Genomic DNA, 15,819 nt, shown 5'->3' on the forward strand with positions numbered 1-15,819 from the left:
ACAACGAAAAAGTCCTTGAGGAGCCAAATATGACTCTATGCTTGCCAGATGGTGTTCAAGAGGTGCATAAGAATTGATCGAAACCATTACTTTAAGTATACAGCGGACGGTTTACCTTATGCGCTTGATTTAACTTTGCTGGCCATTGCGTCCAACATCGCTTGTGCTACTGCTTCAATAACACAATAGGGCAAATACTTCTTCTTTTGATGTCCTCTTCTGTTGCAGGAAAAAGATGACAGTCAGACGTCTCTTCTGACAAAGGCTATGCAATAACAGAACGCCTGAAGGGAAAATGAAAACAAAAATATAAAAGGAACGCAAAAGCCTGCTTGATGCCGACAGCTGGCAACAAATGTGCGAAACGCAAGCAAGGTAAGATTTAAAAAAAAGCAGGGAATAGAATCTAAATCATAGCCGCCAAAAAGGTGCTGCTGCACCAGACGTCAGTAGCGAAACACCTACTGAATCATCAATAAGGCAGGCTCGTATGGACAGCAAAATGGAACATCCGGTAGACCCACCGGCAGTGGGAACTCCTACGATTCCTAAGAAAGAGCAAACGCCACAATCTCCAAGTAAAGAAAGCCCTACTCGAACTAAGAAAGAACCTGCACCGACATCACCAAAGGCAGTTTCTACTAATACTACGTCGGAAAAGCCAGTGAAGTCTCCACCGAAGGAAATGCTGACCGACGTCAAAGATGCACAGCTTTTACAATCACCGCCCACGTTCCCTCTAGGCCAGGGCACTGAATCAGGCCAACCATCTTTACCGAAGTCTCTTTCCTCGCCCGCCCCCCAAACCGCGCAATCTCCGCCAAAGCATGAATCTGCGGACGCCAAGAAGCAAGCATCTCCTCAGCCTCCTCCCAAGCAGGCTCCCAAGCAGGGTAGCAAAGCAGTAGTAACGTCGTCAAAGGAAACCATGAAAGGGCGACCTCCCGCAAAAACGTTGAAGACCACTTCGAAAAGTTCCCAAGGCAAGAAGGGAGCCAAGCCCACCACGTCACCCCCGAAATCAAAAGTTTCCAGAACAAGAAGCACCCAAGTTGACTTCGACTTCGACCCTAATTATTGGCGTTACCACGATTCCTGGAACCCGGCATACGACTGGGGATACTATGGAGCTTATGGAGGTGGGTGTAAAGCTATGCAACTGATTAGTCTCTAATACGCAATGTAATTTTTTTTTTATATCAAATGTCTTTTCCAGCACCGCGACGTACTGTTACCGCTCCGAAATTCAGGACTAGTCACCGGAGTGCTGTGATAGGCACCAATGTGTGGACACGGCGGGTCAGCATCTAGAACTGACCATGCTTTTTGCGAGGAACTTCCTCCTCGCTTCCTTATACAAAAATAAGGTGGTTGCATACCCTCGAGCTAAAATCAGATTCATAAGTTTGGAATCAGTTCACTCTGAATTCCATTTTAGTTTGCGGCAGTTTCGTCACAATTAAGCACTTCTTATTGTAAGCTTTCTTTCTTATCGTTTCTTATCTTCCTTTCTTAACCTCGCCGTACTTCGGCGAAACAAACCTTCTGCCAATATGTAATATTTTTTGGCCAGGCCTGCAACAATTTAGAAACATTTGCACTATACTTAAATGTGAAAGCTCAACTGTTTTCCCTAATATGAATCCAAGTTCGGTAATATTGCCTCCAGGAGCCCTAACTCAATTTGTTAGATGAATGTTTCGAGAACAGGCAAATAAGAACAACGCTATTTTTTTTGGGATATGAACCTTGAATGCTAGATAATCCCGACTAGAAAATAGTTACTTTTTGAATTACCACTCCTTTTAAGTGATCCTGTTTCAATGATTTTCGCAAATGTTTCATACCAGAACTGCAAGACTACCAAGCACCACCAGATTCTGATTCGTCCAGTGAATATCAGCGCACACGACATGCGAACGTTAGTGCAAACATTAGGAAAGGGAGGTTTCAAGACTTACTCCCAACCGTCGGCTAAAAGATCCGAAAACTGTAGCTATGACGCAGTTTCTTCTACGTGAGCCCCAACTTTCGGGCCCGCCAGGATCGCACGACCGCAAATATATTTCGAGGGTGCCATCTTGTGTTTCTTGCTTGAGTGGCCATTATGACCGCGACTTGCCTAGGTACTTTTCCGTACGGATGACATTAGATTGAGGGCATCTAACCATTGGTACGCTTGATATATTTGACCGAAGCCCAGGTTGTATTGCTCTCATTAGCACATGAGCGTGGGTCTTCTTAGTTAGCATAAAAAAGATCGTGCTTTTCATCGGAGATAAATTCCGTTGTAGATATGTAAGTATCAAGAGAGCTGCGGAATGATATCTTGAGTAAGCACATGAAAATTCACTTCAAAGATTGGCACACTTTGTTGATAACTATACACGGCATTGGAATAGAGTTAGTGGAACCAGTCTACAACTATCAAATTTCAATACTATTTACATACTTGCGACGTAGTTTGAAATGTTCTTTATGATCGCACAGCTTAAGTTTTTTCCTGAAAAGCCTGCAATTCCTCGAAGGAAACGGGCTTTTCGTGAGACTGCACTTAGATTGGGAACAAAATACAGCACTTGGTTATTTGAAAGGCTTAGCTGTTAGCTCGAAGTGAAAACATTGGCCTCGCTATTTATTTTGTGTGATCTTAGAAGTTTTGTATTCCATCTGGTAGCTAATACTGTGGTACTGCTATTGCGGATTGATAGAAACGGTGTTCAAACTGTGAGAGTTTCAAGATGCGTGAGAAGCGAGGTGCGCAGGCACTAATTTCATTTGATTCCCGTAGTCGTTTCAATTTCCAACGACATTCCATTGTTGTGGGTCCCTCTTCACAGAATGGCGGCCGGAAGAAGAGTGGCCGTATTACGCACCATACGGAATGCAGCCCGTTTCTCCTTACTACCCCTTCCCGCCAGAGCCGCCTTATCCAACTGATCAACTGCATGAGTCCTCTTACCCTTCACATACCTGCCCCGTACATGGAAGTTGGAGGCAACGCCCAGCTCCGCAGTCAAGCCAAGTGAGTCGTGTCTTGGAGCAGACAATAAAAAACCCTCGGTAAAAGAACAATGTCTCCAATCATCGTCATATCCAACTGCTTATACGAAAATTTGGAATCAATTTCAAGATATATCACCCCTATGATTAGCAGCCTTTGCAGCCTGCCTTCCCTATCTCGACTCCTTAGCGCAAACAGCACTGGACCTTGAGAGTTCGCAGAGAACTTTTGAACTTTACACATAACTAACATAAGATCTATCAGAGTACTTCAGGCGCACATTATTACTCAGAACCCTTGAGGCAGCCGCAACGACATCAATGTCACAGCTGGCTTATCGATCGTTTACATATGCCTCCCGCACATGCTGCTCGCTGGAAATGTGCAGTGCACAAAATTAGTGGGGCAGTGTTTCCTATGTATTAATGCATTTGTGTGAGACTATTTCATTCTGCAAGTGTCCTCCGAGCCGAATGAGTTGCAAAAATTTTCAGTAATATGCTAGAAAATCCAGGGGTAAAATTATAACCACATAATGTTACGGTGTTGCAAGCTGTTAACCTTATTAGCGATTGCTTTTATTCTTCTGAACGCCTTCAATATTCATAAGGTATCCCAGGCTAAGGGAAAAGAAACATTTGATATGAAAAAGAAGAAAAGAACTGCAACCTAGAATGCTTGCGCAAGATATCATCTGCAGCAATGATAGAAGCGCGACAGTTTTTGTTTAGAACTTCCTTTGAGGGCATTACGTTAACATTCCCTGTTGGGAAATTTATTGCCTTCTTTTTGTATACCTTCCCTTGTAATCGCTACAGGTGCATTAATGAGAGTGGGCAGGCGCCGGGGCTATTCGGACATTTCCCTTTAGAGATGGGGAGTTCAGTTGAGTGGAAGATCTTGCAGGGAGGCTAATGGCCATAAAAGAGGGTAGAGGTAGTAGGCAGAATCTTTAGCTGAAATCGTGGTCAGGAAAGCGGTGGCACACATGTAGTATTATACTTATGTATAGATGTGGCGGTATTTTGCAAGAGTTGTCAGTCAAATCACGAAGCACGTGTCAGGCCACTAAGGTAGTCATTTTTGATAGTAATAATTGCATATTTGTGTCTGTTGCTAACAGGAAATTCGACTGTAAGGTTCAATCGCTCAGCGTCCAGTCGCAACGACAAAGCAATCCCGCAGAAGGCGGGGTATGCCGCCGAGATTTACAGTCGCACAACGGCGGCATGTAACCATTTCCGCTGTTTACCGACTCTATAAAGACAGATTAGAGGGCGCATGAGGTACATGGGTGGGCATCTTATTCAAAAAGACCTTCTGACTATGGGTCCGAAGGGTCTGGCCCGTAAAATGCGGGGTGGGCGTAGCCGCCTGCATATCTCTCTGGCTGAGCATATTTGTTTCTGGCTATTTTGCTCCCGATATTAAGGAATACGTATTATTATATAATTAAGATACCTACATACTTTCGACCGCACGCAGTATAGGGGGTGTCCGCATTAGGTGGCGGCGCGGTGGAGGGTAATGCAGTACCCATTAAAAAAAGCATCCTTTCTTTTCGGAATAGCCGTGTTTGGTGTGCACAAGGCACAGTGGCCTTATAAGTCACACCGGTGCGCTCTATGTAAATCAGAAGTTATTTTCTGTCAACTAACAAAAAAAACAAGCCAACATTTTTGTCATACATTTTTGTCCCTGCAAAATAACTTGGCTCTCAGGAACACATAGACCACTACAAGGGCCTCATATATGTTGCTATAACACAAAACTTGCTCGCTACCCACCCCTAACTTCGGCTTCCTTCAAATGCCTAAGAAGTTCTCATCTACATTCTTCTTCGACGTGCCACTCGTTTTAATGAAGACTCTGCTGCGTACGTGGCTATTAAGAGAGCAAAAGATTCCCGCATCCCGCAGCACTTCTTCCACTTCTTGCCTCTCGTTCGCAGGGAACGGTCGTCTCCATCCCTATTCCAATATCCGTGCCGATGCCGATGCCCTCCGGCTCAGGTGCGCCCGTGGTCATTAATGCTCCACCACCACCACCACCACCTCCTCCAGCTCCTGCACCGGCCCAGCAGCGCTCCACTCCACTGCAAGACATGATCTCGCTTATGACGGCCATGATGCTCAAGGCAAGAGGTCGACTCTGTAATCAGTACAGGCATGACCTTTCATTTTCGAATTGTCAAAAGACGGTCAGTGCAGTGGTATAAAAAAGTCGTCTTGAAATAGAAAATCTTCGCTTGTCTGAGAAATGCTCAAGGTGATATTCCGACTTTTATGATACAAGCTACATGAGCCACTTTTTGTCGTATGGCTACTATTATTTTTTACAGTAAAAATTGTGAACCCAAAGGCCAATTTATTATTAGCTTGGCAGGGCAGTGCTGTGGGGGATCAAAATTTGTTTTACATATTATTATTAGCTTGGCAGGGCACTGCTGTGGGGGATTCAAATCTGTGCCACTTAGTATGAAGAGTAACTACTCAGCACTGAAATAGTACAATGCGTTTTTGGCAAAGCAATGTAAAAATATAGGTTTGTGCAAAAATGGCAAGTATTGAGATGGAAATAAACTAATAATATTTAGCGCCTGCACTTCATTTCAGAAATAACTCAGAGTTGAGTTAAATCTACTCGCACGAGGGCATAGCTTCCACTAGTGTAGTGTTCCCACACACACGCAAGCCAACATAAGAGGCCTGGAAGTAGTCGGTTCGTGCTCGTAGGTTCTCGCTGCACGGCGAGCAACTTGTCCGATGAAGTAAAACTCTGATAGGCCTGTCATCACAAATTCAGATATGCAGATGGCTTTGCCGGGTGAAGCGGTATTGGTTATTTGATTTTAAAAAATCTGCACTCTCCTCAATGCCAGTGCGCCTGAAATTTTGCCACTTCACAGTGCGAAAGAGAATATTCGCGGCTTAATAACGCACTCGGCTACGACCACACGCTAATCGTTGACAAGTTGGGACCTGGTTTAAGCCGACAGCGTTAAGGTTCCAGTTCTCTAGAAAATCCGCCTTCGTCGTCAACACCGTTGTGAGCGGAAAAAGCAGATGGCGCACCTCTTACCTATGTCAACTCCTTATTATGACGTCATCAGAACCTACCTACCATAGAAGGTTGCAGTTAGATTAATTATTGGTATCTATAGGTTGCTCTTGTCAGGAGCTCCAACCTCCTATCGGAGAGGTTACGCTTCGCTTAACCGTTGCACCACTGCGTCAGGAGTGGTGTGAGGACTCCCACCGAACTGTTAAGGAAAAATAGAGAATAACTGATTCCGCAAATACGCGCATGTAGGCAGAACCTAGGCTGCACAGAATGAGAACTTACGCGGGAGGGATCTGTAATGCTATGGCAATGCGCCCTTAAAGGAGTATAGACACCTAATTTTTGTGGGGTGTTTTATTTGTTTATTTATTTGTTACAGAGACCTGCAGCGCCCGAAGGCATTATTGGAAGGGGGGGGGGGGATACAATAACTTCTGCTCGTTTGGCCAAAATTACCACAGGATAACAAAAATACAATGACACAACTAATAAGAGATGAGTAAAAGCATGCGCTGAAGGAGGACAATAATAGGGAAGGCACTACTAGGCATGAATCGCCATGAGATATTCGCCTGTGACCGCTAAATAATTTATAATCAAATTTCTTCTGTAATGCTGTTTCGGATTGTGTTTCAACAACCGAACGATTGCTGTGAGGTCAAACAATGATTTTGTGTCACCTGATGCATGCAAAAACGTCCATATAATCTCTGCTTCATCGTTTTAATATACAGCAGTGCTGAAGCCAGCCTTCCTCAAGAGCCGGAATGACAACGAATGTGGAAGCAGCGATTATATTGCAGTTTAATCGTGTCTCACATGACCTCTAAGCACACTTTGACATCACACTCCTCATTCTGTTTTTGAAGCCGAAACCAGAACAGCACGAGAAAGAAATGCGATTATAAATTATTTAGCGGTCGTAGGGGAATGTCATGTGGTAATGCATGTATAATAATGACTTATGCATCATTACAAACAAGAAAACACGCACCCAAAAGTTAGGTGTCTATACTCATTTATGGGTAGGTATTGCAGCATATGGCAAGGAAATAACAGTAGCCGTGATGGGAAGTGATATGCAAAAAAAAACTACTATCACTAAGGGGACCAATCAACGCTACTGAGTCATAACTTTATACCTCAGCTTAACTGTCCCCTTCAGTTGAAGTCTATTTTCCTCTTCGGCTCCATTATGAAGCAGACCAGCTCCTAGGAAGCAATTCTCACGTCCGAAACCTCCTGATGGACACGTTCCGCTGTTTTGGCAGAGTTGGACCACTACATCTGTTCCCCATTGCCGAACGCCTTGACCTACTTTAGAGGTTTACACCACGCCCCTCCTGGCCTAGCGAAATGTCGTCTCATTTAACAGCCTCAGCTCTTGATGTTTTTTTTTCAGCTACATGCACTGTGCGTATTTACCGAATTATTTTTTCTTGTGATCCTCAACCTGAATAGAAATATCAGTTTCGAAATGAAAACTAATTGATTTTGGGGTAGTGCACTCAGTTTGTTACATGTTTGTCACATTATAGACAAGAATTCGCAACATTCTTTGGAGATTCGTCATGTTTGTACCAGTCTTGCAGCTGCGCTTGTCGAGCGCAACAGGCTTCGAGACTTCAGGTAGGCGCCAGCCAATCATGATCCACTCTGGAAGACGACAACATGCACTCCCTCGAAAGATACTGAGTGGTACTGCTGTTTCCTGAAGCCGTTTTGGACTTTTCCTGCCTAAATGCAATGCACGTGTTCGCGCCGCATCTACAGCTTGTCCCGACGGGCGCTGTTCAGACGTAGGGTCGCCGCTTCTGCTTTCGCCCTCGTCTTTGTTGCTTGCGTCTTTTGACCCAGAGAAATAAAGTCGCTGTTGTGTTTAAAAAACACAATGTAATCCTCACTGCCCTTCCCGTAAGTGGGGCCTCCCTTCTTGCTTGTTACAGCGAATGGGTAGTCCAGTTATTATGTTTGGTAGATTTTTCTTTCCTCGTGTTCGTTCTATAAATGGCAACAGTACTCCGAAGATGGATAGAAGCATAGCTACACGACGACGTGCCAGACAAGACAATGTAATAAGTTAGCGGCCACATGGCAGAGAGAGAGAAAAATATTGCTCAGGCCGAAGCAAGGGCTTTTGCTCTGTTTTTACCACTTGTCACCGGGCGCACTAAATACTGTTTAAAAGAAAATAATGCATGGGATGCTCATTTTCATCGAGTGCTGCTCGTGCGGCGCCTTTCGACGTTCTAACCAACCAAGAGCGGCACAGAAGGTAACATGCAAAGTTCCATGCCTTCAGCTAAAAGATATCTCCTCCTAGCGCATCGAGACAGCAAGCACTACGAAAACGTTGAGTGGAAATGAGGTATAGCAAATACTACAGCGATATAAACCACTTGTGTATCCTACAGTGCATGCTGGAATACTAGCAGAAAATAAGCTCGCTTCTGTTTGTTTTTTTTTTTTTGCGGTGCAAGCCAACCACATATTAGGATATAAATAACAATGGAAGCAGTTGATATTTTTCACACCATGCCCTTCCGGCATTTTCATCGGCAGATTTTTGTCTTTAAGGTTAATATCAGTTAATCCTCTGTCAGGCTAGAATTAAAGAAACTCTTTTAGTGTAAATTGAAATTTACTTCGCAATAACTGTGCGACGCCACGGAAGCCGATGAAGCCATCGGATGGACGACGTCATTTGAAGGGCACTTGCCGGTTTGTTCTTGAGTTGTACCTCACTAAATTTTTGAAGAATATGGTGCGAATGTTTTGGATAGAAGTGTACCATACTGTGTGTGTATTTGGCTGGTAGCACACGTAGCGGTGAGAGGAAAAGCGTTAAACTAAGCTTTGTATGTAGTGTGTGCAGTAAAGGTTCATAAGTGTTCGAGAGTAAGTGTTCATTTAAAGTCTTAAAGAATAAATTTCCCTCTTTTGCGCAGTTGCTTCTGAAAACGTAGCTGCAACTACTGTTGGACTCCCAGCAAAGCACGTGCGATGCCTTGGGCAAATTATTTATGCATGTGACCAACAAAACCTCTTAGAGAATCGCATTCCGCTATGATATTGAGGTCTATGCTATGCAAGAGCGAACTTGACGGGAACTCAGATTCTACCCCACAGAGACAGCAGTCTAACAGCGCCCAATCGACGTCTTCCCGTCTCCTACGTTCGGTGGAAGAGTTCTAATACCGTTACTGCGCCTACTTGTCAATGCAATAAATTAAAATTTAATATTAATATTAATATTAATTGGTTGTTTGGGAAAGGAAATGCCGCAGTATCTGTCTCACATCTCGGCGGACACCTGATCCGCGCCGTAAGGGAAGGGAGGAAGGTGAGAGTGAAAGAAGAAAGGCCGAAAAAGGTGCCATAGTGGAGGTCTGCGGGACTATTTTGACCACTTGGGGATCTTTAACGTGCACTGACATCGCACAGCACATGGGCGGCTTTAACGTTCCGCCTCCATTGAAACGCGGCCGCCGCGGTCGTGTTCGAACCCGGGTACTCCGGCTCAGTGGCCGGAAAGAAATGAATCCACTGCAACTTACTGCATGCAGGGCAGCAGTGTTGATAAAAAAATTGCCACACCGGCCTTTCTAAGCCTGATTGAAAAGGGCTCAATGTATGACACTGTGCTAACAACCTTCTTTGTGGCTTGCCTGCAAAGAAACAACTGCAGAAGCGGCTTTGCTGTTTTTACCTCCTGCACTTAATATACATATAGTTTCAATCAAGACGCCAGTTATACCTGATTGCATGAGAAATGATTTTTAAAATAGGCTTTCTGAAAAAAAAATGGCAGTTTCGTCGAAGGCTTAGCGGCGACTTTGACTGACGACATAAAAGATGTGAGATTATATGAGCAATAGTGCAATCATAAGAACGGCGATAAGCAGCGTTATAAACTTAAGCAAAAAAGCGCTTTAATGCAAAGGAGAAATATTGTGGGCCACCCACATTCAATATCAGTTATTGGATCGAGAGAAATGCAGCAGCCTTTAGAGCTACGGGGCGAGCAATTTCGGCTTTCCAGACGGATGGGAGAGGCACGTAACGTCCGTAGAGCGGGCGAAGCCACCTCCACCAGCTGACCTAACTCGTTGCTGACAATTCAAGCCCCTTCGCTCGTTCTTTGCAGCTCGAGCAGTAAGATCAAAGCGCCACTGGAGGAGAAAGTAGAGATAGGCGCGACTAAGAATTTTTGGAGCACTCGTACGCCTCTCTTACACGTCTGGAACGTCGGGACGGAAATCATTGCGACACAGCGCCAAAAGCACCTACACTTCTCGGCATTTCATAACTGATATTGGGACGCACTGCTTGGCCGACTACAATTCTCTTGTTGCAACCAAGCGCCTAAATGCTAATCATAAAAGCGTAAATAGGACATTTCATTTATACCATAGTAAACAACTTATCTCATTTTTATTTACCCCGTCCAAAATATCCACTACACTCTCGAAGAAATCTTTTTACAAAGAAACACTTTAAGCTTACTTAACATTCACGCGAATTGGTAGAGACGATCGCTACCACTGGCATAGTGTCGTAAGTGGTAACAGGCGCCATTAAACTGGTGAACTAAACTTTCCAACTCAGGCAATAGCTTTTTTTACCTTTCATAGTAAATTGGTATGCTTTAAACAGAAATTTTCAAGTAGGTAATAGTTTGCAAAGCCAAAACAGTTGTGGGAACTGTGGAAACACGATTCTTCTCGTCGCTCAGGGGCTGCAAATACTGGCACGCTGAGGCGCCAAAGTTAAACCACGCTACTGTTCGGGGCGTGCACTGACCGTCACAAGCAAATATAATTGATCAGCGCACTGTAGAATCTGCCCTTAATTTGTGTTTTCTTTCGTCAAGATTGAGCGTACAATATGACGTATAAGAAGCATATATAACATCTACAGCACTGTTCTGAAGACTATGTTCTCCTGCGCGGTCTTCATCTTCAGGAAACAATGAAGGGCAGTTTTTCCTCAGAAGACATGAACGCTACCCTCCGCGGGCTTGCACCCTCTGTTGCTCCGGCGCCCCCTCCCGCTGCGCCGCCTCTAGTGCCTGCCGCTCGACCCCCGCAACCCGTGCTCCCGGTTCCGGATCGTGGTGCGAGTAACGTCTCCATCGCGACAGTGGACGACCTGCGGGCATTGCTGCAGCAACACGCCATGCCCTTGCCACCCCTTCATCCCCCAGGTTTGCTGTGTCGATGAGGGTGTGCACATTCTTGAGGCCGAGACACTTCAAAGACTAGATTAGCAAGCTTTATTGGCACCGTAAAGAAACGGAGCCTTGATTTCTCAAAAAGATCTCGTGCATTCAAACGTTTATAAAAGGGAGAATATTCTTAAGCGCTCAAAGTGGGTCACAGTGAAGCATTCTTCTCGTTTTGTGAACAAACCAACAGTATATAAAACGGGAAGCTTCGGAAGGCAGAGGCACATTTGGGGTCAAATTGACGTAGCAAAGATGCAGGCGTTAAAGTTTGCGTGGCTGTTTCCAGCAACAAGTGATGCTTGAATTGGCAAGGGCAAAGCCAAAAAAAAAACTCATCGAGTTATTAATTCGCATTACCTCATGTGGGCAGCGCTCAGCAAGAACATTTAAGACGATTAATGCGAACGTTAGAAGCGGTCTCATTTGTACTTTCATGTAAAAAGAAATAAAGATGCATTATAATTCTGGTGGAAGATAACGTAAAAGTAGTTTAACCGGCCAGTGACTAAAAATGGCGCAGTGCTCTGGATTGTAAATGTTGTAATACGCATTGTTAGAAAACGTGAGTTACGCTTACAGCAAGCGTGTTTTACGAGTGTTAATTCGCATTGTCCTAAATAGCTAACCACGATGTTAGTGTGAATGAAAGTGCACATTACAGTGTAACTTTTGTGAGAGGTCGGCTGAATAAACGACATACGAAAGAGAACATAACGCACAGCAGGATTTTGCGTCCGCCTCTTCGATATCAATCGTTGTTAGAGCACGACAACCGGTTGAAGATTGCCCCGTCAAACCTTCGATTAATAAATTAACTCGGCAGCTTCTAATTCTGAGAATGGGAGTGCGCACTGCAGAACAACAATTGGCCACAAAAAGCTTCAAATTTAAAGTGGTCCTTATCTACAGGGACATTGTTTTCACCGACCTCATTTGCATCTGGGACGCATGTAACAGTTGCCAAACAAAATGCTAGATACTGGTGCCATGTTCTATTCTGGTGTTCTGGTGTTCTGGTGCCATGTTCCACTTTGCATTTTGCCTTCATTTGTCCCTCTGTCATTGGCCAATCAGATATACCCGCGGCTCTCAAGCGTCTGTGGGAAGCCACTCTTCCATTGGGAAATTCACGGCCATACCTCCCCTTTGCTTGCATATCGCAGCCAATGCCAGTCATCGGTGAGGTCTGGACGCCACCCAGCCAATGGTCGTGTCCCATCCCGTGGACGCTTAAAAGCCGCGGGTATATCCGACTCACCATTGACAGAAAACCAAATGGGTGAAAAATGAATTAATGAAACTGGACAGCTTGTAGAATATGGCGCCAGTTTTATTCCATGAAAGCCTATTCTCAGCTTCAGTGCGGTGAACAGTTCTTGCTACTTTAGCGGAATCAAAATCAGTGAGATAAATCTAGTGCTTTGTTGGTTATTTCCATAGCTATATTATATCACCACAATTACGCTCATGTGAAATTGTTAACGCTTCCCATGTCCGGAGTTCTTGAAAGGGCTTTGCGAGAAAAATATTATATGTACCTGGCACGGAGACTTCCCTACCATATCCAGATGAAAATGACCCACTTCAGTCTACGATGCAAGATGTAAACATGTAAGTGGCGGAATACAGGCTGAAGACAAAAATAAAGGCTTCCATAGTGTTTTTGTGTGATCGGTGCCAGCAAACGCCGCACCTGGATATATTCACTCCACACCCGAAACTGAAACTCACTGTAATTTCGAGTTCGTGACTGGCAGCTGTGTTGTCATGCTGTCCCCACCCTTTGACTTTCGTAGCCTTACAGAGATCTGCTAGGAACGCCATTGATTTATTAGTTGTTCATTTGAGAGGAAATCAAGTCTGCCAGGGGGGTAAGTATTTTCTGAGATTTTTTTTTATTGTGCGCTTACCTTTCGACGCGAACTATGAAAATATGTGCCACTTATGAGAGTTATACCTCACCAACAGGGCGTTATAGCGGATTGCGTTTATTCGTAAGTTAATCAGACCGCACAATCAGCAACGACACAAAATACTTGTAATTCCGCCCATCATTCCAGAAAATAAGTACACATTGTTCGACATTTTTACGCAAACGTAAATGTCCACACCATTCTTTTTACAAAAGTTTAGTTTCTCATTTGAGATAATCTATGCAGGCTTCAAATATTAGTAATTTTTACAGTACACACAAAATATTCTTCAAGGTGCCACAGTGCTTGAAATAGTGACATCTCAACAATATGATTTGTCGAATGATGAGTAGATGGTCATGTACCGTACTTTACTCAGCGGAGGCTGAGTAGTTATAGTGCTCGGCTGCACAATCAAAAGCCGCAGATTTGAACCCAGCCGCGGCAGTCGCACTTAAAATGGAGGCAAACTGCTATAGGCCAGTGCATGCACTATGCGATGTGAGTGCATGTTGAAGATCCCCAGGTGGTAGAAATTAGCCGCACCCTTTAACTACGGTGTCCCTGATAAACTTAGTCGCTTCAAGGCGACAAACCTGAAAAACCAAACTAAATAACACTAACTGCAGGACACTGTTAAAGAAACCTGAGATTAAGCTTTGTACACACAGGTGTAGATGACTCCTAAAAAGGTTACTGTGAAACCGCAACCTCGCATATAGTTTAGTAGTAGGAATGTCGAAAAAAGTGGTTTCTTTGTTTAAGAGCACACATCCACACTCAAAAAAAGAAACAGGGCCGCCTGCAGAGCGGGCGTTAGAGGAAGACCACAGAAACGCAGCAAACAATTCCGCTTGCTCCAGCAGCCGAACCGGACAGCGAAGAACACTCGGGCGAGGCAGCCTTTCCCTTTCCCTCCACCAGCGTGGGTAAGAAGAAGGGAAAAAAGAAGGCCAAGGCTGCTGACAAGGAGGCGCGAGAGGACTCTGATCTCTCGGATCACGGTACCAGCAAAGCAGGAGGAAAAGGCGCGCCCTCGACTGCGGCTCCCCTCGTGGCTGTCAGCAAGAAGGGTGCCGACGAAGTTCACGCATTGGTATCGACGACGGAGTCCTCCAACGAGAACGAAGAACGCTCGTGAGCACGATCCGTTTTCTTTTTTTTTAGAGCTTTTAGATCTGGCTGTTTTCACAAACCCCAACAACGGTACCACCATATGATCCAAGCGAAGATGTGGGACTTATTCTGCATTTATGGTCTGCCATAAATACTACAAGGGCGCTATGTATTTAGTGAACATCTAGAGATGCATGAAACAGGCGAACAGTCCTGTTACTCAGCGTTAAACATAATAAGTTTCTGAAGACTGGGTGTTCATATCAACGTATCCAAAAAATTATGTTACCCTGGGTAGAACACTGGCTTTACTATAACTTTTCTCCATTCTCTTTTCTTCGGATTTCAACGCCTTTATAAACGCACAACAATGCCTCATGAAGAATATTTAACTAAATGCGTACGCTGCGAAATAGGCGTCAAAATAAAATTAGAAGTAATTTCCATAAAAAATGCAAGACTCCCGTGAATCTGAAGATATTTGGGAAAAGTGCACAAAGCGCGCCCACAACGCTCTGCAGTTCTTCAAAAGATGACTACGGGCGAGCACACTATTTACTCATTTTCAGTGACACTAGGGAAGGAAGATTAATTAGTAATTGAAATATGCAGTAAAAAAGATGTGCATTTTAACCAACACAAGCTCTTCTGAGTGCCGCCACGGTGGCTCATTGGTTATGTTGCTGGACTGCTGATGCCGAAGACGGAGGTTCGATCACGGCCGCGGAGGTCACATTTCGATGGAGGCAAAATGCTGGAGACCCGTGTACTGTGTGTTGCCAGTGCATATGAAAGAATCCCAGGTAGTAGATACTGTTCGGAGCCCTCCGCTGCGGAGGGCTCCGAACCCCATAAACCAAAACAAACAAGGTCTCGTGAAGAAATGTCCGCATTCTACTGTTCACCGCTAGTTACTACGAATGCGAAGTTAACTTAGACTATTTACGCCAACTTATTTCGGTATAGGCAGAGATTCGACTGGTTGGATTCCCAGACATTTATCCTGAAACTGTCTGTCGGTGCAGCTGGTTATTGTGGCAATGTGCTTATATTCAAGGATTCATCTTCAAAGTCAAACGTACGGCAAATATGGATTCAGTGTTTCCTTTGCTAGTGTAGATTTAAGGAACCCCGGGCCATCCCATGAGGCATAATCATGAAAATAAAAGCACTTTTCAATCACATGTAAAAATTATTAGAGCACAAAGCTGGGCTAGTTGGTAGGTTTCTTTGTTTTTTGTCTGCTTAACCCTCGTGTTCTGCGCGGAGTTTTTCGTTATGCCGATGCAAAACGTCGTCCGAGTCTCGCGATATCTCGCAATCCTCCCAGGCCGAAGCAACACAGCGAAGAGACTCCGGATGAGGATGAGGAGGAGGAGGAGGAGGGAGAAGGTGAGCCAGAGACGGCCTACGAAACGGGCTCCAGAAGGTGCTTGCGATGCTGTTGCTTGCTTTTGCTCGTCCTCTTCCTGGCCTGCATCCTAGCCGGAAACTTG

At 44.6% G+C, this 15,819-nt stretch overlaps 1 protein-coding gene across 1 annotated transcript; it reads left to right on the forward strand.

Moving 5' to 3' along the window:
• The first annotated feature begins 276 nt into the window (after positions 1 to 276).
• LOC144097790 (uncharacterized) lies at positions 277 to 14,348 on the forward strand. Its single transcript, XM_077630422.1, has 5 exons — positions 277 to 1,139; positions 2,841 to 3,025; positions 4,956 to 5,141; positions 11,033 to 11,273; positions 14,074 to 14,348. The coding sequence occupies exons 1-5, from the start codon at positions 491 to 493 to the stop codon at positions 14,346 to 14,348; spliced, it is 1,536 nt and encodes a 511-aa protein (XP_077486548.1). The 5' UTR covers positions 277 to 490.
• Positions 14,349 to 15,819: the final 1,471 nt, after the last annotated feature.

Source organism: Amblyomma americanum, chromosome 7 (assembly GCF_052857255.1).
Source record: "Amblyomma americanum isolate KBUSLIRL-KWMA chromosome 7, ASM5285725v1, whole genome shotgun sequence".
NCBI lineage: Eukaryota > Metazoa > Arthropoda > Arachnida > Ixodida > Ixodidae > Amblyomma > Amblyomma americanum.